Source organism: Centroberyx gerrardi, chromosome 3 (assembly GCF_048128805.1).
Source record: "Centroberyx gerrardi isolate f3 chromosome 3, fCenGer3.hap1.cur.20231027, whole genome shotgun sequence".
NCBI lineage: Eukaryota > Metazoa > Chordata > Actinopteri > Beryciformes > Berycidae > Centroberyx > Centroberyx gerrardi.
The window spans coordinates 3,936,672-3,959,190 of record NC_135999.1 but is presented as its reverse complement, the minus strand read 5'-3'; the positions used below and the strand labels follow the sequence as shown (position 1 = coordinate 3,959,190).

General features: G+C 41.4%; 1 protein-coding gene across 1 annotated transcript; it reads right to left on the bottom strand.

Moving 5' to 3' along the window:
- Window positions 1-1,462: 1,462 nt before the first annotated feature.
- vwa10.2 (von Willebrand factor A domain containing 10, tandem duplicate 2) lies at window positions 1,463-19,170 on the bottom strand. The gene is made up of 18 exons (XM_078290605.1): window positions 19,126-19,170; window positions 17,936-18,528; window positions 12,655-12,862; window positions 11,702-11,787; window positions 11,432-11,525; window positions 10,436-10,564; window positions 10,091-10,277; window positions 8,620-8,789; window positions 8,182-8,294; window positions 7,400-7,516; window positions 6,604-6,804; window positions 6,336-6,471; window positions 5,678-5,830; window positions 5,464-5,556; window positions 5,130-5,242; window positions 4,369-4,536; window positions 3,462-3,785; window positions 1,463-2,818 (listed from the first exon to the last, which is right to left on the bottom strand). Exons 2-18 carry the CDS (start codon window positions 18,131-18,133, stop codon window positions 2,381-2,383), a joined length of 2,928 nt encoding a protein of 975 aa, XP_078146731.1. The 5' UTR covers window positions 18,134-18,528; window positions 19,126-19,170; the 3' UTR covers window positions 1,463-2,380.
- Window positions 19,171-22,519: the final 3,349 nt, after the last annotated feature.

The following is a 22,519-nucleotide window of genomic DNA, read 5'->3' as shown; positions in this document are numbered from 1 at the left end:
CTCTGGGTTCTTCCACTTTAACTATTATTATATTTGTTATATTTTTACTGCCCTTTGAGGTTCATTTGGTTCTTTGTTGTAATTATTGTTTCACTTTTTTTTCTGAAATAGACAAATAAAGTTTACTTGCTAGTACAATTTGTGTTGTTGTTTAGTCTGTTCATCTTGTATGTTTTAAATGTGTATGTTGGACTGGGGGGGAATTATTATTTTTTTAATAGCAGAAAATGTAAACATCATGTTTTGGTTTCAGTCCCTCAGAATCAAACAGCAAGAGCTTCTTTGTAGACTCGCCATTTTGCACCGACGTTCAACAATCATACAGGGAGATATCCATTGTAGAAGAGGCAGAGAGACCAGATTCACACCTGTTCTCTGGGGGATGTCGAAAGGCATTCTGGGAAATGTAGGAAATCACTGAAGCAGAAGTAGACGAGGCAGGTTGAGGGAAAGTGGCTACACTGAAAAAGTTAATTACAGCACTTCATCATTCAAAATAACTCCTGCTACCAGCTAGTTAATTACATTCACCTGGTGTAATCAGGGGCTTAACGAGCGCTGGGACACCAGGTGAATGTAATTAACTACCAGGTAGTTGATTACAAACGTAAACATCCTCCAACGAGTTTGATGATCACCAGCTGGAAGTCATTATTTACCCACCTTTTTATTTAGCATTACAACACTGGATGTGATGTACACAAGGCAGTGGGCTATCAGATCTATCAGACAAACTATGAACTAAACAACCACACAAAGAATGCAATTGGGGTCTAAAAGATATTGAGCATGTATTTGGTATGATAAACTGTTATCAGCCTTATTAAAATAAGATTGCACAGCATTTTTCATGGGAAATGGTTTCATTATGGAAGGTGTGCTGCTCCGTAAAAATGTCAGACTCCACAGAATCAATTAGAAAATCATCCCAAATGCCACTAGATTGCACTAAAGGACAGCACATCTCCCGTTTCCACCCATAACCTCACTTACAGCTTCACTCCCCCATGCCAGTGCTTTGACTCTGAAGCCCACTGCAAATTTTAAGCATTTTTAAAAACTGCCCTTAGGAAGAATCACCATAATATTCATCATAATATATATATATATTTTTTATAATATTTCTACTGGTGATTATAGTCTGTCTGTGGTGCTCAACTCCAATACTTTATGGTATCTTTTTTACCTCCTATGGTATCACTATAATATTCCTATAGAGACTTTTCATTTTACTGTGGTATTTGTATAGTATAACTCAAATATCTATTGCAGTTTAATTTTTATAATACTGTAATTCTTTTTCGTTAAGGTTGGTAGACTAATTCATAACACCTGCTGTCATTTATTGCCAAACTTAAACACCGTAAAAGTAATGGCATGTAGTAAGAGTGTAATAAGAATATATCATCTTGAATACATTTTATTTTACTTCATTTTTTGTGTTTTGTAAAGAACACAGAATGTTAATATGCAAAACACAATATCAGACAAATATATATATCCAAATGAAATAGAGCAAAAAATATTTTCTATTAAGTAGAGAAAGAACTTGTAAGACAATAGCATCTCTTTCACTGAGTTCTGTTGGCTAACAGGTTATTATCTACTGATACTGATCTGTTACATGTATAGTAAAGCTAATAAAAAGTACTGTCTAAAGTTTGCTGGTATTGTTACTTACAACTTGTCAACGTGTGAGAATGAATTTACACCTAAACTCTGTTAAGCCTCTCCCATATTACAAGCTGTAACTGCATGGGCCTGTGCAGCACATAGATAGCACATGCTGCTGATTAGATTATGTCCTGCAAGGTTATTTCATCAACATCACAAATGACAAATGATTTTGATTATGATGTTTTGAACATAAAAAAAAATGAACAAACAACCCACAAATAATCCTGCGAGTTTCTGTAGGAACATTGTACATTGCACATGTACGGAATGTAATTTTGTGTAAAATAATGTAAATTCAATAAAGAAAACAGTAGTAGTGCTTATCTTAGTACATTTGTTTTGCACTTACATTGTGCTGATACAAGGTTATGAATGCCGGTCTTAACAGCTGCAATTTCACAGTGTTTGTAATAACATTTGGAACTAAAATGTCACAGATGTGGCTTTTATCATACAACTCTAACAAAGGAGTCATATATTTTCAATTCAAGTAGACAATAAATTATATATTTAAAAGGACAGACTTTGTTCTAAATGCATTCTTTGTTAATTCCACAGGGCATGGAGTTTTGCATTGTCCTCTTTTCAAACGGAAAGAAAACTCTTACTTTATTCCCTTCAAAACCATTCCACCTGGTGAAAAAAAAAAAAAAGATCTAAAGACTTTCTGATTCATGTGCACCCAATAATTCATTTACCCCATTCACTTCCACAGGAGAGCAACGACAACGCTGATCCAGAGACTCTGTGATATGGTCAAAGTGTGTCCTCCAGTGGATGTTGTATTCATGGCAGTTACGGTCACGGGGGCAGCCGAGGTGGTCGCAGTGGCTTTAGCTTGTCCCGCGCACGTCCCCACGTTTCCCGCCGCGTCCACGGCGACCAGCTCTACGTTCTGCGAACAGCAGGAGGCGCTGTAGGTGGCGACCGTCACGTTCTCGCCCCCCGCTCCGACCGCCGCGCTGGTGTTGAGGGTGCCGTTCCCCTGGCGGACGGTGAGGCTCTCGATGCCGGTGCCGTTGATGCCGTCGGTGAGGTTGGCGGAGAACTCCCACTGGGAGGAAGCGCAGAGCGATGAGGAGGAGGGACAGGTAGCTGATATGCTGATGACCTGGCACACCGGGCGGGTGAAATCTGTCACCTGGAGAGAGAGAGAGGGTGAGAGGAGGGGAGGAAAAGAGATCAATCATGGAAATCTTACAGAATGAAGAAGCAAAAAAACGAGAATGAAATCTAGGCACTTGAAATTCATTAAAGGTGCTGTGTGGAGCATTTTAACATCAATGAATCATCACAACATTAGTTTTGAGATATTAGTAAAATTACAGCAAACAAAGAAGACCATTGCCATGAAGATTGGAAGCCTCTACCAGCCTCTGCACTATATTTTATATTGTGTGCCACTGGGCTAGAGTTTGCGGAAAGTCTGCTGGTTTGCTTTATGGCACAAAGGGAGATTGCTTTACCGCACAAAACAGAAAGAGGGCGCTGTTCGTCTAAAGCTAAAGATTTCAGAGTTTCTGCCAAAGACAGATGGTGGAAGGAGTGAAAGGCCTTTGGAAAAAGCATAAGACCAAAGAAGACCAAAGCAGCAACATCACCTTTGCAACAGGATTAAACAGGGAAATGTAGTCTTAATTTCGAGAAACACTAACAATACCACTGCCATGAGATAGAGGCTACCAATTGGGTACAATCCTACACGTAGCACCTTTAATGTTTACCTTCATCCTACCACCTTCCTATCCCGCCTCGCCTCCATCTCCCATCCATCTGGCTCTTACCTCGGCAACCACAGAGAGCCTGAGGACGACGTAGTTGATGTCAGTGGCAGCTGCGTTCTCTGCCTCGATAGTCAGGGTCACGTCTGTCCCTGAAGCGGCACTGGCCGGTGCCGTTAACGTCACGGTGCCGTTGGCTTTGCCTCCGCTGGCCGGCGCTATGGAGATGGTGGCGGGTGAACTGGAGGTGTAGCTGCGGTCGTTGTTGGCCCGCACCGTGAACGTCCCACTGGCGCTGTCGTTGACGACCCCGTTGGTGGTCATGGATACGGTGAAAGGGATGGAGATGGTGGAGCCTGGTTCTATGGTGGTGCTGTTGGCTTGGGCCTGGAAAAGAGGAGGAGGGAGGGTAAAAGAGAAAGAGACAATGGTAAGCATTTTTTGTATATAATCGTATTGTGATGTGTGTTGAGTTGAGCTTGGGGAGGAGAGTAGTGAGAAAGGAAGGAGGTAAGACAGAGAGAGAGACCATGATGAGTATTTATGTTTCTCTATCGTTTATGCTGGGCCTTGGTATGGTGAGGGAACATGGGCCCAGGTGGCAACTTTGGGCCTATGTAAACTGTTCTGTTGGGCCAACAATGGGTCAAGACTTTAGGCCAATGTAATTTTGTCTGGTGGTGGTTAAAATATGGCCATCTTTACCTACATTAGACCAACGTTGGACCATCGTTGGTATGGTTGCTGCAAAACAATGCCACGCTGTTAGAAGTGATATTGTTGGTTGAAGCCAAGGCAACTATGGTAGGTTTGGTCTGTTTTCAAGAAGTCATTCTGCCTGTTTGCAATTGCCCCCAACTAAGATTCTAAAAGCCTGGTCATGAGCACCTATCAAGGTCTTTCACAACATGTTCAAGCAAAGTGAAGGGCTGCTTCATTGAGACGGTAAAAGGATGGTGGATGTGCTCACGGTGACAGAGATGCTAGAGGTCTTGATCTGTGTGGAGGCCTGCCTCTGGAAGCTGCTGGATGTGGCTGTTGATCTGGAGGTGGCGCTGTCCTCTCCTTTCAGGCGCACCACAAAGTCACCCGCTGGGACGTCACGGAATGTAACTAGGAAGTTACCGCTTCCCACCGACTGTGGACAGATAGAAAGACTGATTATGCATTTTGTTTTGAGGTCTTGCATCCTTATGTCTCACAAGGTAGACGATAACGTGAGTTGATCATAGTATCAAGAGTATAACGATTCATTCTTGATCATTTACTATTTTCACTACTACTAGTTGACTTCATGTGTGAACCATTATTTGCATCTAGTCCACTCAGTTGTATGTGTACTGGCAACTCAGCAGCACTTACACTTTGGTATTAATGTAGCCAAATGTGTCTCTCAACACCTCTGGAGATAGTTTGGACGATTGGACCTTGAGTTTTTACTGGGTTAATGCCAGATGTAAGGGATGTCTTTGCCATCAGGAGACATTATATTAGTCCAGTGGATATTTGCATGATTTGTGACTCTTTGTAGGAAAAGAAAACCAAAGGACAGAAGCTGTGAAACTTAAAGCTGAACTCTCAATTAATGGGGATGGGACGGTGTTCTCTGTTGCAGCCCCACCATGTGATTTAGGCTGATAAGATGGGTGTATTTTTACATGAAAATCTTGCCTAGTGCAGCCTCAAATGGCAAAATGTATTCTAGTTCATCAAGTGTAACATATGATATACCTGCAATGATCCATTGACCTCCCGTGACCCACCCGAACCTTCCACCAGAGTGACCTCTGACACCTTTACTGTGTCACTTCCCGTCACAGAGACCAACAGGCTGGTATTACCACCTGAAGGAGGGGGGCCAGAGAGAAAAAGAAAATAGGTAAGTATCGATGTAACAGGTCAACAGAGATCAACATAGAGGAAGAGGATCACAGGAGTGTATAAGATGGGTTCAAGAAGACTTTATTTCACAGGGCAGGATGGAGAGGACACTAAGAACTTTTTTGGGGACTTTGGCTACAGATTATGATGATGAAGATGACAGTGATGATGAAAATGGTCTGACCCGTGAGAGGACGCCCCTCTTTCAGACTGTAGTCCCCGTGGGCTCCCTCATACGCCTCCACAAGGTTATAGATGAAGTTCACTGAACTTTGACCTGGGGAACATAACAAAGCAGATCAGTGAGACTACTGTTGATAATAGCAACAGTCTCAATTTTAGCCGAGCTGTTGATTTAACACCCTTGCTTCACATTCTAACTCCACCATCCTACTGACCTATGACCTTGAGAGTGTAGGGGTCATTAGAGTTCACACTGATTTCCCATGATCCTGTTTGGTTGTCAGTGTTGAGGCTGAACCGACGGAGGTTTCCCACCGTGGTGAAGGATCCCAGAGGACCGCTGGACTGACTGGAACTCTGGGACGCACCTGGAGGAGAGAGAAACAAATGAGACCATGGCTGAGAAGTTTGGCAGCCTCTACCGGCCTCTACACTGCATTTTACATTGTGTGCCACTGTAATCAGATTTCTTGGGAAATCTGCTGGATTGCTTTACAGATTGCTTTATGGCACAATACAGGAAGAGGGCGCTGTTCTTCCACTGCAAACCGAGCTAAAGCTTTCAGAGTTTCTCAAAATGGTAGAGGGCGGAAGGGGTGAAAGGCTGATGGAGAAATCACTTCCAACATGTTTAACCTCTTCAGTAAAGACAAAGAGAAAACAAACACATGGAGCAATGCCAGGGAGGGAGAGGGGGGGCAAGTAGCAACAGGTTTATGGGAAATGTGGTCTTAATTTTGAGAAACAGTAGCACGAACAATACCTCTAGTGTGTGATAGAGGCTACCAATCTTCTTGACCATGGTCTCATTTGTTTACGGTAATTATACCAATATTGATGTTTGTGTAAAATATCACACACACACGGCTGTACCTGTGGAGCTGGTGAGATTAAAGGTGAGTGACGAGGCTCCTGTAATGTAGGCAGTCAGGTTCCTCAGTGATCCGTCAACAGTAAAGGTAAAATTATCAGGCTTCCCTGGATTCCTTACTGCCTGAAAAACTGTCACCTGAAAGAGGGAGAGAAAGGGACTGCTGTGAAAGAGGGAGGGATGAAAGATAAGGGTAAAAGTAATGTGTTTTCCCAGGTTCGGTCAGATACTTAGTTAGTTGGATATTAATTAGCTTGGTAGACGTCTTACCACAGCGCTGGTGGAAGAGTCCTCTATGACACTAGTGGCCAGTGAAAGGTCCGTCTTGGAGACCTCAATGGCCTGACCTCCAGAAGCCTGGGCGAGGTCACGGTACAGCTGGGCATCTGATTGGCTCAGGCTGCGTGGCGTTGCGCGCTGAAGCCCTCTGCGGCGCCGGCTGGACAGGGCGTTTGTCAACATGAAGGTTACCTGAAAAGAGGGAGAAAGAAGTAGAGGATATATAACAAGTGGATAAATACAGTACAGTATTGACAGAGAAAGCAAAAGGTGGGTTCAGGTTTGGGATAAAGAGATGACTTAACTGTCATCTATAATTTTCTGTCTAATTGTTACAAATTCAGAAACTAAGTTCAACTTGCCTGTGAAATTGAAACCAGGCAACTTATTCCTGCTTAATATAAGGGATGTAATGAATAAGGAAGACTATTTTTTTTCTTTGGACCGAATTGGTTTGTGGGTTTTTTTTTGCTTAGATTTGAGTTTATAAATACAGCTGATTTTGTAATGCATTATGATGATATCTTAATCCATACATGTTAGCAATTCATAGTCCTTCCCCATATTTCCCACCAATACAGTCTACAGTGTGCTTAAACTGTCACCAGCATATGTTTATATAGGCTCACAACTGTTAGCATTCTATTTTATTGCTTTATAATGTTTTTTTTTTTTTTTTACTTATTATTTCTACTGTTTTTATTTTTAGATTCTATTTGTCATCCAAGCCGAAGGGCTGCCTTGAAATGTGAAAAGAGAGAACAGTAAAAAGTCGACCCGTACTCACCACAGACTTGGTGCTCTCTATGAGGGCAGTGATGGTGCTTTTCAGATGGGCATCTTTGGCTGCAGCGTCAGTGAAGACAAAGATCTCAGAGGAGGGTGGAGCCGCCGTCAGGGCAAGCTGTGAAAACCCCCCCAAAAAACCCGAAAATCAAATCATTGTTTTACCTCGAGAAGTGAATGGGTCAAATCATCTATTATACATTATCAATAGAAATTATACTTGGTTAATTTCCTGTCAGTATAAACAGCAACTACAAACTTACATACAGGTGTAACCTTCACTCGAACTAAATAAAAGCTGATCTAAAATTAAAATGAATAAAAATAAAACAAATAAATAACTAAATCAAATATCATTTGAAAAACAAAAAATGAAACAACAATTCTGTTCCAGGATCCTCCTTTCCAAGATATAAGCTACCAATTCAGCAATTTAGTAAATTAGTAATTTGGCAATTACTGATACTGAAAGCAAAAGAAAAAGCCTGAATGTGAGTGGTAAAAGCTAATGTAGAAGGATGACTGCCTCTGAACTCCAATGAGGGTGGACATGCTAAAAAGTGAAAATGTTATTAAATTTTTTTTTGAAAAAAACGAAAAAAAGAAACTTTTTTTTAAAGTTTTAAAGTCGATTCTTTTATTTGTTCACTGGCTTAGTCACATTACTTACTACAAACTCTCCCTCAACACACATTGGTGCACTCTCTCTGTGCACTCTCTCTTTCTGTCCCTCTCTCTCTCTCTCTCTCTCTCTCTCTCTCTCTCTCACACACACATACACACCTGCAGTCCAGACAAGCACAACTCTGGGAGGTCCCCTCCTCCACTTGCTGAAAGCTTATTGATGCTGTCTTTGAAGACGTCTGCATTGGTCGTTATTATCAGAGGTCCAAAACCTGAATACACAACAAAAATAGACACCGAGCGTGCAAAATATTGGCATCTTCCTCATATTAAATTGTACTCCCTTTTGCACAATCCAAGTCTCAACAATTGAATGATTGTCTCAAAGCTTGCAAACCCAACTTAATGTGTCTCCTTGATGACTCATCATGAACATCAAAAAATATATTCCAAGAAAAAATATATGAACAAATAAAGTCCTCAGGTGTTTTTTGCTACAATAATACCTTCATAGATTTCCTTTAACTTGGATGAATTCTACTCATATATTAACAGTCTCTCCTGTATAATGAACTACAGATACTATGAATTACCTACCTGGGTCATTGAAAGGGACCAATATGTAGGCAGAGGGTTCCTGCTGGGTTCCCCTCTTACTGTCAATGATGGAGAATGAGACCCTCTTAGCCTCGGCTATGTCGTCGCTCATACTGCCTGTAGTGTCAATAACAAAGCACAGCACAGAGGACTGGGACAGGCCCATCAAGCTGAGGGAACAAGAGAGAGAGAGACAACACATAATTACAGTGTCTTCATGCCATTTGTGGGTGTCTCTTAAGCCTGTGCAGTCTATCCTGCTCGGGGCCAGCGATCACTATTTGACCCTGTACATTGGCATTGACAAATTATACTGAAAATTGCTGAATCATCACAAAATGATTCAGCAGAAGCAAGCATATGATGGTGCATAACTAACAGCATCATGAATACATTGCCCAACCATTTGCCTGCTGGCAAAGTTACATGATAAATTCCATTAGGAAATGTTTACATTAACAGAAGTCAACCAGTGGCCTATCATATCATCACATGCACATAGAAGCAGAGTGTGCTGCCATCCAGACAACAGCCCATTATCATTTCAGCTCAGTAGCATGGCAGGCATCTAATAGTGCTCAATGTACAACTTAGAAATGGCCACACAGCGGCATAGCTACATGAATTTGCATGGGACAGCGACAACAAAGCTCAAATAACACCACAATTTGAATTACATAATGTTATGGAGACCAGAAGAACGTGTCACTTGCAAATTTTAGGGGCCATTATCAGAACAGTTGGCATCAGTATAGGTTTGCAAGGGACTGCTATTCACTGCAATCACATAATGTTGCCTGGATGGACACATGTTCCAACTGAAATTAGTGAGATATTACAAATTTGTCAAAATACAAATCCAGGGCTTTCAGAGTCCTGAGTGGTCCGACGCCCCAGCATGTGCCTTGTGTGATCAAGTTGGTAAACCAGGCATGTCCTTAATCTTTGGCTTCATTTGATGTTACAGCTCCCCTCTATGGCCATTTTACAGTGGCCATTTTTGCATCCCTCCCTCCTTTAATTCAAATTGAGGCACACAATGGTGAACAATGTGAAAGTGACCAATACTGCAGGAAGTTCACTCGGCTTATGTCAAATGGGGACACAAAATGGCTCAAATGAGAGTGACCCATACCGCAGGAAGTTTACTTGGCTTAATTCGAATGGGGATACAAAAATGGCTCAAGTGAAAGTGACCAATACCGCAGGAAGTTCACTCTGCCTAATTCAAATGGGGATACAAAATGGCTCAAGTGAGAGTGACCAATACCGCAAGAAGTTCACTCTGCTTAATTTGAACGGGGACACAAAATGGCTCAAGTGAAAGTGACCAATACCGCAAGAAGTTCACTCTGCTTAATTTGAACGGGGATACAAAATGGCTCAAGTGAGAGTGACCAATACCGCAGGAAGGTCACTCGGCTTGCTTCAAATAGGGATACAAAATGGCTCAAGTGAGAGTGACCCATACCGTAGGAAGTTCTTGTCTCCAACAGCTAATCTGATGTCCTCCAGCAGCTCCACAGTAGCATTAACAGCGAGGTCGGCTGCTGTGTGGTGCAGCGAGCCGTGGCTGGCTGCAGTGTCATCCTTATTGATGCCTCCCACTGGGTCCTGTCGGCTGGTCCGGTCAAATGTGCCACCATGACTGCATTTACCTTGGGGTAGAGAGGAAAAGCAAGTACACATTCTCATTCATCATTCATGACGATGACATATAGACCTCATTAATGATCAGTTTATTTGGATGTGATCCAGTTGATCAGCTGTCTTCATCTCTTGTATGGAGAACCCAGTAATGATCCCTCCAGGTTACCTGCAGGTTTTGCTGAGGAGAGGACGTTGAAGTACCCCGAGGTGAGAAGCCCCTGCTGCAGCAGCTCAGGCAGAAGGTTGTTGGTGCAATTCCCTCCTGTACAGTTCCTACAGGTTGGAGTACTTGGACCTGGAGCAGGTTTAGAGCATAAGAAATTAAATGTACAGGGATTCAAGTAAAGATTACCAAAACTTGGAATGGGTAATTCACTAAAGTAAACTGATGATAGACGCTTAAGGTGGTTACTTGCTGGATTACACAATAACATATTTGAAAGGGGGAAAACATTTTGATATTGTGATATTACAAATACATTACTTCAAATCAGAGAAATATATATAGATGACGATAATGGTATTCAAACTGGAGTCTAAAATAAATAAGTAATTTAAAAGTAGTAAGTAACATAATCAGACTTTATTACTTACGTGATTCAACAGTTTCTTTTAATGAATACCATTTTTACAAGACAAATCTGTGATAGATTCAATTTAGAATTTAGCATTTCTCTGGGACAGGCAGAACAATGATGAACATTTGTTTGTGAATGTGCATATGGGTGTTGTTTTATGGTGTGATCAGGTTACGCTGTAGAATGAAACAAAACAAACAAGTTCAAGAAATTGTGTGAGGGAATTATTGTGCCAGTGTGTGTTTGCACAAAATGCATGAAGGAACGAGTATGTGGATTACTAATATGTGTGTGTGTGTGTGTGTGCGCGCATGTGCGTGTGTAGTGAGTGAAAGATACAGAAAACAGTGAATAACAATGTGTCCATGCCTCTGTGTGTGTGTGTGTGTGTGTGTATTTGTTGAGTAACAGGTGACAGATGTATTATGGTAACAATGCGCCTTGTGTGATTTCTCACTCTAGCGTACAGCCATGATAACCAAGCAATTGTTTTATTGCAGCTGTGACACACACACACACTCACTCACACACACACACACACACACACACACACACACACACACATACACATGGCAGTGTCCTACCTGCCAGGTTCTCCAGAGGTTGGTCAGGTCTGATCAGGGCGCTGTAGGGAGTCCTGCTGCCCAGCTCCACCCAGTTACTGTGACTGTAGAAGTCCTAAATATGTAGGGAAACATTGTAATGAATATCTTGATGCCCCCCCCCCCAATGACACCACACAGTGTTGGGTGTAGACGTCCTAAATAATAGAACAACATCATAACAGCCGCAGTAACAGCATAATCATCATCAGCATAATCACCAACATCAGTCTGTCTGTCCATCCGTCTCACCTGCAGGGTGTGACAGACTCGTCCCAGGCTCCACCTCCCTGAGACAAAGTTCTCCAGCTTTACACTGGCCTTCACAGCAGACACTCCTAAACAGTAGAATAGAAGAGTGAGCTGACAGTGGATGTATCATCATCAACTACCATCCCCAACCGACGCTGGCTTCACCCTGCTCTCTGGCTCCCTCTGCTGTCGGTTAGTGGCAGTAGCACAGGGAGACGCCACAGTGTGTGTGTGTGTGTTGTACCTTGTGCCGTAAATTGCATTGCATTTCATTACATGGTGCTTTTCTTGTCTCTTTGATTAGAGCCAACCTGAGTGTGCAGAAACCATTTTTTGTACAAATTGTTACAATTAGTTTTAGGTTTGTTTTTGTTTTGTTTTTTGCACAAGAGATATAATAAAGAGATCACCAATGATAGAATTTTATCCATTTGTTTGAAGTAGTTAGGAAATACAACAAATCAGATACTATAGGCTTAATATTGTTTCCAATTGTGGGTTCTGTGAGAAGTACAAGTGAAAGCAATGGGGTGTGAAAGATTTAATCAAATATCATTTTCAATTTTTCACATTATCTACTCAAACAGTATCAACACAGAATTCTATACAGCATTTTAATGACTGTTATAAAGATGAGACAGTGGAAAATGTCTACAATGGTTAAGATACATGGACCTAATGGAAAGGGAGTGGAATTGGAAAATGGGTGGGTGAGGTGCAATAAGGATATACAGTTATTGACAGAAGAGATATTTTCTCACTGCTCCAAACTCGCCTGTGTCAGTAACGGGATTTGTAAACCGTAACTTGATAACTCGTCTTCTACTGCCCTACAAACTTTAACGGTGTTACGTTAACGTTATTACCTTTTGACTTTATTATGCAAAGTTCAGTTTTGAGGATCTGCTGACATTTGTAGTTTTCAAATTTGGACCAAAACGCTTCATCTGTACCTGCTATGATGACATCCCGTCCTCCCTGGAAGGTCTCGTCGTCAAAGTGGCGCTCCTCACTCAGTGCGAATATCACATCCACCAACGCGTTGCTGAAGTACATATTGGCGATGGCAGTGCGGAACATGACAGTGGAGGGGAGCGAGTCGGAGGTGCCGGTAGTGGAACAGGCGCTTACCACCTGGCCGACTGACAGGCTATTATTAATCTAGAGACGGAGAAATTAAAAAAAAAAAAAAGAAAATTATTTATTATATAATGAGCAATGCAAGTTCAGTGAGGAAACTAGCTGGCTTCACTGATTGGACTAAGGGCTGATTTATGGTTCTGTGTCAAAGTGTTGCCGTAGCAACGCCGTAGGTGGTGGCAGTGCGAGCATTTCTAGTTCTGCGTTGGTGATTCTGCGTGTAGACCACCGAAACACTAGATGGCAGTGTCGTGCTTTGTTAGCACAGAAGTAATAACAGAAGAAGTAGTGGTGTTTACATTCTCTAAAACCCATGTTCTGGGATATTTGTCACCACGAATTCAGAAATCTGCTAATCTTTATAATTTGGGGATGAGGTATTGTACAAATTAACATATTTGCAAACCTCCTCAGCTAGTCACTCTTCAATCTGCTCCATGTTGCTTTCCCTGTCGACCCAAATCAACATTTTTGGGGAGCTGTAGTTAATCTACGGCGACAGCCTCTGCGGGCTACAGTCCTGTCCTCTCGTACACCACTGTCCCTTGTGTAATAAAACATTTCTCCACTAGGTGCTGTATTGACTTCACAACTGAATCTGTGCCTTTCTTTCACTTTCCTGAAGCAAAGTTGGGTCTGTTAATACTCAGTAGTTGGGCATCCTGGTGAGTAAAGCGGTCTATGTGACTGCAACTTTGTGGGTTAGAATCCGGCCTGGGACCGTTGACGCATGTCTTCTCCCCTTTCTTTCTTCTCTGTCTCTCTCCACTAAAAAAAAAAAAAAAAGTTGGCCAGTAACTGTACATGCTGGTTCGCTGCAGGAGGGGGAGCTTGGTCCAGCGACCATACAAAGGCCTATCTTACAAATGTAATGTTTTGAATTGCCTGAAGATTTGTATCGTCTGATTCACAATAATACATTTTGAATTAAGCCCTTGGGAAGCTTTGATTTCTCATTGTCCTTTACCCAGAGCAGGCAAACATGTTTTTTGCCTACTTATGTGTAACATTAAGCTATTTGTGTAGAGTCAAAATAATTTTTGGCAAGTATTTCATAATGCACAAGATATGCTATTGATATGCACACAGGCTAAGCTTGCTTCCTTCTTCTCTTCCTACTTTTGTTCAGTTTGTCCATCTCCCGTGGAGTGAGGTATGAGCTGAAAACCTCTTTTCCCTTTTTATATGGAGGTGAATCATTATTTTTTTTCCTACTGTAAAATAAATGACAAATAACATCTGTCTTTTTCTTTTGTTTACCTAATTACACTAGGATACATTGACTTCAAAATGTACAGACCACAGTTTTAGATATATATTAGCTATATTGTGCCTTGTTGTGCCTTGCCTTTCACAGGAATGATTATAACCTTCAGTTGACAAGCAAAACAAATGTATTACTTGTTGACATACAATCACCTCTTTACTGCATATCTGTGTTCCCAATTATGTGAAATCAATGGATTAGTATCAAAGTAATTGATTTCAATCGATTGAAATCCTTATATGAACTAACTTTTGCATCATTATCAACTAAATTGTTGCATGTTGCGTTTAGACTTCTGTTCAGTGTAAAAATACAGTCGATTTAAAGCACGTTTGCTTGTTGCATTTTCTCTTCTTACCTTGGAGGAGCCATGCTCATCATGATCATGGTTGGCATCTATGATCAACGAAGCCACTCATTTCCCTAGCCTAGTATGACTGACATTTATGCACTGGATAGGGGTAAGTAGCAGCTCTACATTTCTGAATGTGCATGGATCTCCAGCCACATAGCTTCTTATATCTTCACCACCTTGCTCGAAATCTCTAATTCTCAGTACTTGTATCAGTGAGGGAAATCATTTCCAAATCAGCACACATGGTGAAAATGAGTTTGGAGGGTATGTATAAAGGGACACTGTTGGACACAGTGCTGTTCGTGTAGAAGGAATGATACTGAACAGTGAAGATGGATGCAAACAAATATAAAACAATCTTTGGAAAAGATACCCTATGTCTAACCAAAGACCAAAAACACATTATTCAGAGGCAAACCAAGGTAAGATTAATATTAAGGATGAATATTAAGGATCTACTAAAGGTTTGCGGCAGTGCAAAATGCATTGCGGGTGTTAAAACCTTGTTTTCTGATCTACTTAGACGGCACAGGGCATTTGCGCCTGAAATCATGGGTTGATCTGTGTGCGCCGTTTTTTGCGCTTCGGTATAATTGCATATGCATTTGTGGGTGTTCCAAGGCTGAGGCACAAAATAAAGGGAGGGATTTATCAACAGGCGGTGGCCGTTATCATCTGTTGATTGCGTACGGAATTTAAGACCTACAAAAAGCATGTCTGGCACAGGATGGCTCCACCGAGACTGTCTCTGGAATCGGCTCCAAGATCAAAGTGACACAGTCATCTACACAGTATAACATGTGCTCATTAGATCGCATCCCCATTATAATTCCAATTAGTCTTAAACGAGTATGCTAACTTAAAAATGCACCATTTAAGCGTCATTGGTTTTTTATGTTGACTTTCTGTCTGAATGTGTGAAAAGTTTATCTAGCACTTAGCAGCCAGCTAAATGTAGACGAACTACACAGTAGTACGAGCTTGCTAGCCTGACTGCAAACCAACCAGCAGTTTGCATTTTGTTTGCTACCGTTATCTGGACACTGCCATGAAATATGAAACGTGTTTTCTTAATTGAAGACTGATGGTGTCTAAAAGCTTTTTGCAGATGTGTGTGTTCAATGGAGCTATCCTATACAGTTAGCTATTCCAACTCATTATGACAGTGATCCTGCTGGACATTATAGCTAGCTAGCTGTAACTATTGCTTTATAGTGAATTGATTGATTAAAGGAATTGCATTACATTTCCCCCAGGGATATTAAGATATATTAACAGAATAGCCAGAATGAAAAGAAGCCGAGATATACAGAGCTTCTTCATTAAAAAGATTTAAAAAAAAGAGCCAGCCACAGCCACTGTCAGCAGTGAGAGAAGCCCAGTCAGGTCAGCAGCCTAGGATTAGGCACAGCATCAGTGATGAAGATCAATCAGCTCCACCTGCACAGCATGGTAGGTCAAGTTCTGGCAGTTCCAGGTGTGTCCTCCATGAACTAACTTGAATTTGCCATGTACTCTCACATTTAATGTTAATAAGCAGGGATAGATCACCAACCTGTTTTCACCTATTCAAAACAGCACAACAAAGCATAGCATAACACAAAGTAAAACATTTCAGTCCAGCCTACTGATGTCTCAGTCACAGATTTTATCTGTCTTCAGATACTTCACCCATGGCTGACCAGCCACACCCAGAAGAGGAGGTTAGTGGTGAGGAGCGTGATCCAGCAGTGTCTGCAGCTCCACCTGCACATCATGGTATGTCAACTTCTGCTACTTCCAGATGTGTCTTCCATGAACATTTACCTGAAGTTGCCATGTACTCTCACATATGATTTAATTTAAAAAGGATGGTCCACTTTTGCTCATAAAGGCTCATAAAGATTTAAAGGTGCAGTCATTAATCCTAGTGTAAGATGAAAGCAAGAGCTCGCAGGCACCACCGCCATATACAGTTAAGTTACCTCTATTGTACTTCATTTTCCAGCATCTCTCTGAGCCTTACCAAGAACAGCCGTTTCTGTCGCTTTAAGGCTCATTAATATTAACGACCCTTCTGTTCTGATTGGCTAACGGTTTCAAGAGTGAAACCGCTCAACCGCTTTGAAAAAAACACTTCGTTAAACTATTATTTCTTACAAAAATGATAATGAGCGAACCTTTGTGACGCCACAAAGTTACGGAAGTCCAGTCTCGTTTAGAGGCTCGCTTTTCTAATATGGATTGTGTGGATTTAGTTGGCGACCGTGCGTTTTGATACTTTCACCATGTTTAGATAGCACATCCAACTCCTTTATAATCACAGAGGCAAGGGGAATCCTGTTTTCCACGAAAGGGACCTTTAAACTTTCATTTCTGTCTTCGATATTTCCTGACACTGACAACGACTCGTAATTCTTGTTAAAAGGGCTTGACGGGCTTGAGGAAAAAGTGTCATGGTCTTGTGCAGCCATACAGGGTCTTATAGGCTCTATACCTTTGACCTGGAATGGCTGGCACCAAACAGAGTGAGGTAGGATATTGTTTGATTTTTGTACTACATTCAATATCTTTATGACTCAAGGCAAACACGGTAAGTATGAATTCAGATTTCTCATTTTTAATGCATGATGCACATTAATTGGAAAGCCATTACCTAAGGTGTAGTCTCCTTGCTGACTCAATGGGATCCATGTTGACATTTCAGCAGGATCACACTTCCACATTATTTTGTGGCTTGCAGTTTGGTGGTGTCTGGTTCTGCTGGTTTGGGGGGTTATGTGTGTGATTCACACAAGGAGCATCACTATTTGTCGGTTTGATTTGCACCCAGCTAAATCTTTACCATGCTGCTTGGATTACGGTGAGCACCCTACACAGCGGAGCCTGTGCTGCCAAATACAACTGTATAACCATTTGTACAATAAAGGTTTTAACTTCATGACGAGTGTTCCTGACTGAAATGAAGCATTGCCCAAAAGTTGGACGAGTGTCTGAATTTGTTGTTGCTGACATTATAGATATTTATATCTATTAAAAGAGGAAAAGCACAAGTGGTTCCTGGGTCTCTCGGTTAGCTGTGACTGCATGCTTAAGCTATATTTAAGTCACCAGATAAATAAGCCATTCGGCCCAGTCTCTCATATAGACAGATAAGCCACTAGGTAGGTAAGCCACTTGGCCAAGCTGGTCCAGGCACTCATAGATAGACAAAAAAAACAGCAGATCTAGTCCGCCAAAACCAAACTTATTGCTATGTCATAACCATTTATAAACATAATAATATCAATACATGGTACGTGTCCTGGCTGAAATAAAATCAACCCTATTTAAAAAACAATATCTGCTTCAGTTTGATTGATTTTAAAATCATAAATAATGATTTTGGATGTGGGTGTTCCAATGAGTTCCAACGTGAACCCTTCCGAGTTATAGCAACGAGATGTCACCCTGTTCTTCCAGTATGACATGAGCGCCGGATAAGCCCGCTCACCTTCAGGCTGAAGTCCCGTCCCTCGGCTGCAGCGATGGCTTTGCAGACCTCGGCCGTCTCTCTGAGGACCGCCCTCCGTGTGATGTCACGGTGAGTGCTGGAATTCCCTTTGAATGAGAAGAGGGGCTGGAAGCTGTCGGCGGAGCCCGGCAGAGAGAGGACCAGTGCCACCAGGACGGCTGTCTGCGTGGGAGCCATGATGGAGGAAGAGGAGGATGACGAGAAAGATGGAAGTTGGGAGGAATCTGTCTCTTAAAGTGAAGGGACGGATATTCTCTCCAAACCCTCCTCTACTGTCCTAACTCCTCTTTTCGTTTCTGTTTTTCAAGCCGTTCCTTCACCGGTTCTAACTTTATGTTCTCCCTCTTGCTTTCCCACACCACAAATCAACTGACTGGGAAGTTCCCGCTTAGGGGAACTACTTTGCGCCGCTCTCTTTCGTAATCTTACTGTCTCTCTCCCCCACTTTGTGTAATCTTGACTTCCACAATGGTGTGCTGGCTGGAGCAAACAGAAAACACTGTAGCCAAGCACAGAGAGGTTACTGACGGCAAACCAGGTGTAACGAGGCAACAAGAGGCAAATGGCAACACCTGAGGGAGGGAGGGAGAGAGAGGGAGAGGGAGAGAGCGCATTAGAAAAAGGGAAACAAAACTGGTTGTGTGAAGTGTAACATTTCACTGATATTGTCACATTAAACACATTGCTTCTGTTAGTACCACAACATTTCAGTAGGTAAAAGGTAGAAGTGAGCAAAAGTAATGTTTCAAATATTTGAAATGAATAGCCTTTGGAGGCTATTTAAATGGATGTTCACTTGCTTGGAAAGCTGTATGTAATACACACTGTGGGGAAAACAGATCCGTCAAATATGAGAATCTCTCCTCCCACACTTTGAACATGAACCCCAAATAAATTAAAACAACAGCGTGTCATGTGGTTCAGATATTCAAAAACATTTTCAAATCCATGTTTGACCTAGTCTGAAATACATACTTAAGAGAAAAAAAAATGCAATAATGCTAATATTAACACTGATGATAATACTAATAACACTATAAATCAACTAATAATTTTTAAAGCACTTTTCAAAGCAAAGTTATAAAGTGGTACAATATCTGTAAGATTGCTATTATTATAAATAGGAATATACAAAAGATGCAAATTAATTTTACTAACAACACTCTTACCTTTGAGTAGTCTTCTAGCAAGTAGTTTTCTAGCAATCCAAGCTAGTCCTGGTGTTCCATGATTTCTTTTTTATATCTAAATATGTGTAGATTATACTATGTATGCGTTTTCTGTGTTATCTGAAACCTTTATGAGTAGGTGTGAGAACGTGTGTGTGTGTGTGTGTGTGTTTGAGAGAGAATGAGTGTGTGCCCTCATTCCTTTCTCTTATACCTGGTTACAACTTGCTTGGGTGATGCAGGGCTGTCACACTTCATTTCATTGGCCTGATGAATAGATGTTCTGCAGAAGTACACTCATACACTATATGTGTGTGTGTGTGTGTGTGTATGAGTGAGAACGTGAGTGTGAATGTGCCTTACACGGTATACGTAACATATACACATGTTCACATATTTGACATTTTTTTCGTTGAGCAAGTCCAGAGCCATCAAACAAGTTAAGCCACTGAAATCAGCAAGTCCCCCCAGTACCAGCTGCCAATGCTTCCTGCATGGTAGGATGTTCAATAAGCAAATGTTGCCAGGCAACAAGTGCAGATCCAGCAAAAACAAAAGGTTAAGACAATATTGCATAACATCTAAATGTAGGTCCAGGAAGTGAAAGCTGAATCACTAGGGGATTAAAATAGTTCCACAGACCCAGTAGCTCAGATTTGACAGATTAATGGTTTTGATTTAACTTAGGTACGCTAGCTGATTCTTATTCCTGGAACTAGTGTTGATACATCAGCCACAGTCAGGTTAATCCATCTAATGAATAACCACACACACACACACACACACACTTGAACAAATGTGCGCACACACACAGCCCCCCACACACTCCCTGGTTGTCACATAGGCCTACTCACCATAGATGTCAGCAACTGTCCTTTCTGTTCCTGTGGCCTCCCTCATTCTGAGGCTGACATGGAGGTTGATCAGTGAAGAAAGCCTCTAGGAAGTGATAAAGACACATGAGACCAGAGTTTGCATAGAAACCAACAGAGACATTCATCCAATCATATTGTTAGAAAGATTTGCTGGAAAGACACATTGACCCATATTCATAAAACTCAGCGGTAACAGTGTTGTGCCGTGCAAAATCTGTGGATTTTGTTTAACATAATTTAACTTTTGTTTAACATAGATAATAAGTTGTGGACCGTAGCTGCAAATGTAATTTCCCTTACTGGGACAGTAAAGTTTGAACTGAATTGAATTGATACAGACCAGAGTTCAAGCAAATGCTTATTGCTTATTGAAATTATTGAACCCAACAGTATTGTGTGTAAAAATTAACGTTGCTGTGCAGATTTTGTGCATTGCAGGGTGGTGCATTTTATCATAAAGCTAGCATATGCATACAACCTGATCTCAGAAAAATGTGAAATGAACACGACTTCACAACACCAAATTACGTGTTGGTGGCATGTAAAGTTTTAAAATGATGTATCCCCAGCACGGTTACGTGAAGGAGACACAACTATAAACAGGAAGTAGTGTTACACTGAAGTAGCACAGTGGACAGTAAGGGTGTTGTGGGCGGGGTGGTCGATGGGCGTATGAGTTTGCCTTCAATGCCGGCGACCGGGGTTCAAATCCCAGCATTTGCGAAGTGAGTCACATTTTCATTTTATTTTTTCATTACCCTCGAGCTTCACATCGACAGGGGCGCTCCAGTGACATGCGTCGGCCGTGCCTTGCTGGTGGCGCCCTACACAACTGTCCGGTCTTTGGATGAGGCAGGGGGAGTCATGGGACAGCTTTTTACAAACCTAACCCTTAACCCTAACCCACGTTTTTCTTATTTAACCATGACCAAACCCTTTCCCTAACCTTAACCAGGTTGTTTTAGTTGCCTAAACTTAACCGTTAGTCAACCTTTGCATCGTAATTCAATTTGTGCCAGAGGGAACATATTTCAATTCGTGCTGGGGGAATGTAATGAAATTTGTGGGGGAGAAACGTTATTTTCAGATAATACGTGTCCACGCAATTGGCGTTTCAGAGGTCGTGTTCATTTCACATATTTGTGTGCAATCTTGATGCAAATGCGATATGCCTGAATGTGGTTCTGGAAATCTGCTCCTGCCCATATGCTTACTTCATATTGGTCACGTTTTACCAGTAATGTTAATTTGAAATACGTTGTACCTTAGTTTTGCTTTGTAACAAAATAACTGTTGTTTAGAGTTTGCTGCCACAATCAAAATAGGTCAGAGATGTTTTAGTAACTAGCATCAGAATAATAAAAAAAAAATCATATTTGACTACTAGAGTTTCTGGATGTCATTTTCTGTGATTGGATTTGTAATGAGTAATTTAGTTGATTCAAATTTGAGTTGCAGTGAGGGTAGAAAACTGGAGAGCATCCAGTGAATATATAAAATATATTCTGAATGTAGGCGTTCCAACAAGCTAAACACGTGAACGCTTCCAAGTTGTAGAGATCCTATTCTTTCGCTCTTCTGATATGACAAGAATGCGGCTTAATCCTCCCATTTGTCACCAAGCAACAGTGCATTTATATTAAGATTTGAACTTTGCCCAAAGAATAGCTTCGCAGTTTGAACAAATGTTAAATGATAGCTGATGATACATCAACTCTTCAGGAGCTGGTTTAGTTGCATTTTTGTCTTTGATTATATGCATTTAGTTTGTTTAGGCATTGTCTGTTAGCTTGTTGCTCTGTGGATCAAGGAACCTTTATGTGTAAGATTTCATCATGCGTTCTTTTTTTTCTGATTTAATGAAATTGGTGTGGAGACACTTCCCAAGAACCTAAGTGTGTCAAGAAAGCCACAGTCAGTTTATCAGTAGATTCAATCAAAGGACACAGAGTTGAGTCAGTTTTTCTTGTGGTTTTATTCAATAGATTTCCTGTTTGGCAATACAAAAACCTCATGTTTCAGTTGCTATTACTAATTCTTCTCAGTGCTTCTCTGTGTACTGAAAAGTGTGATTATTAATAGTGTTTGTTAAAATGCCTTGTAACCAACTTTCCCAAAATATATGAATCAGACGTGAAACAGCATACCTACTCATCTCAACCTTACCTTAATTATGCGTTTTACTGATGGCCAACATCATGCTAATGCAAAAAATGCTCTGTGTTAGCGTGGGTCCTCTCTAGAACCCGTGGACATACCCGAACACTACCCAAAAAAGGTAAGTACTGAGGGTCATGTGGAGCCAGTGCGGATTGCCAAGTTGGATCCCTCTCTTAACTCACTCAAAACCCACTTGGTCAAACACAGGTGGGTCCCCTGTGGAACCTATGGACAAGCCCAACTGGGACCCATTTATCAGCCCTTCTAACCCAAATGGGACCTTGTTTTTAATGACTTCACTGTAAAGCGTTTTGCAACTGTTTTGAAAAGTGTGATACAAATTAAGATAAACTGTTATT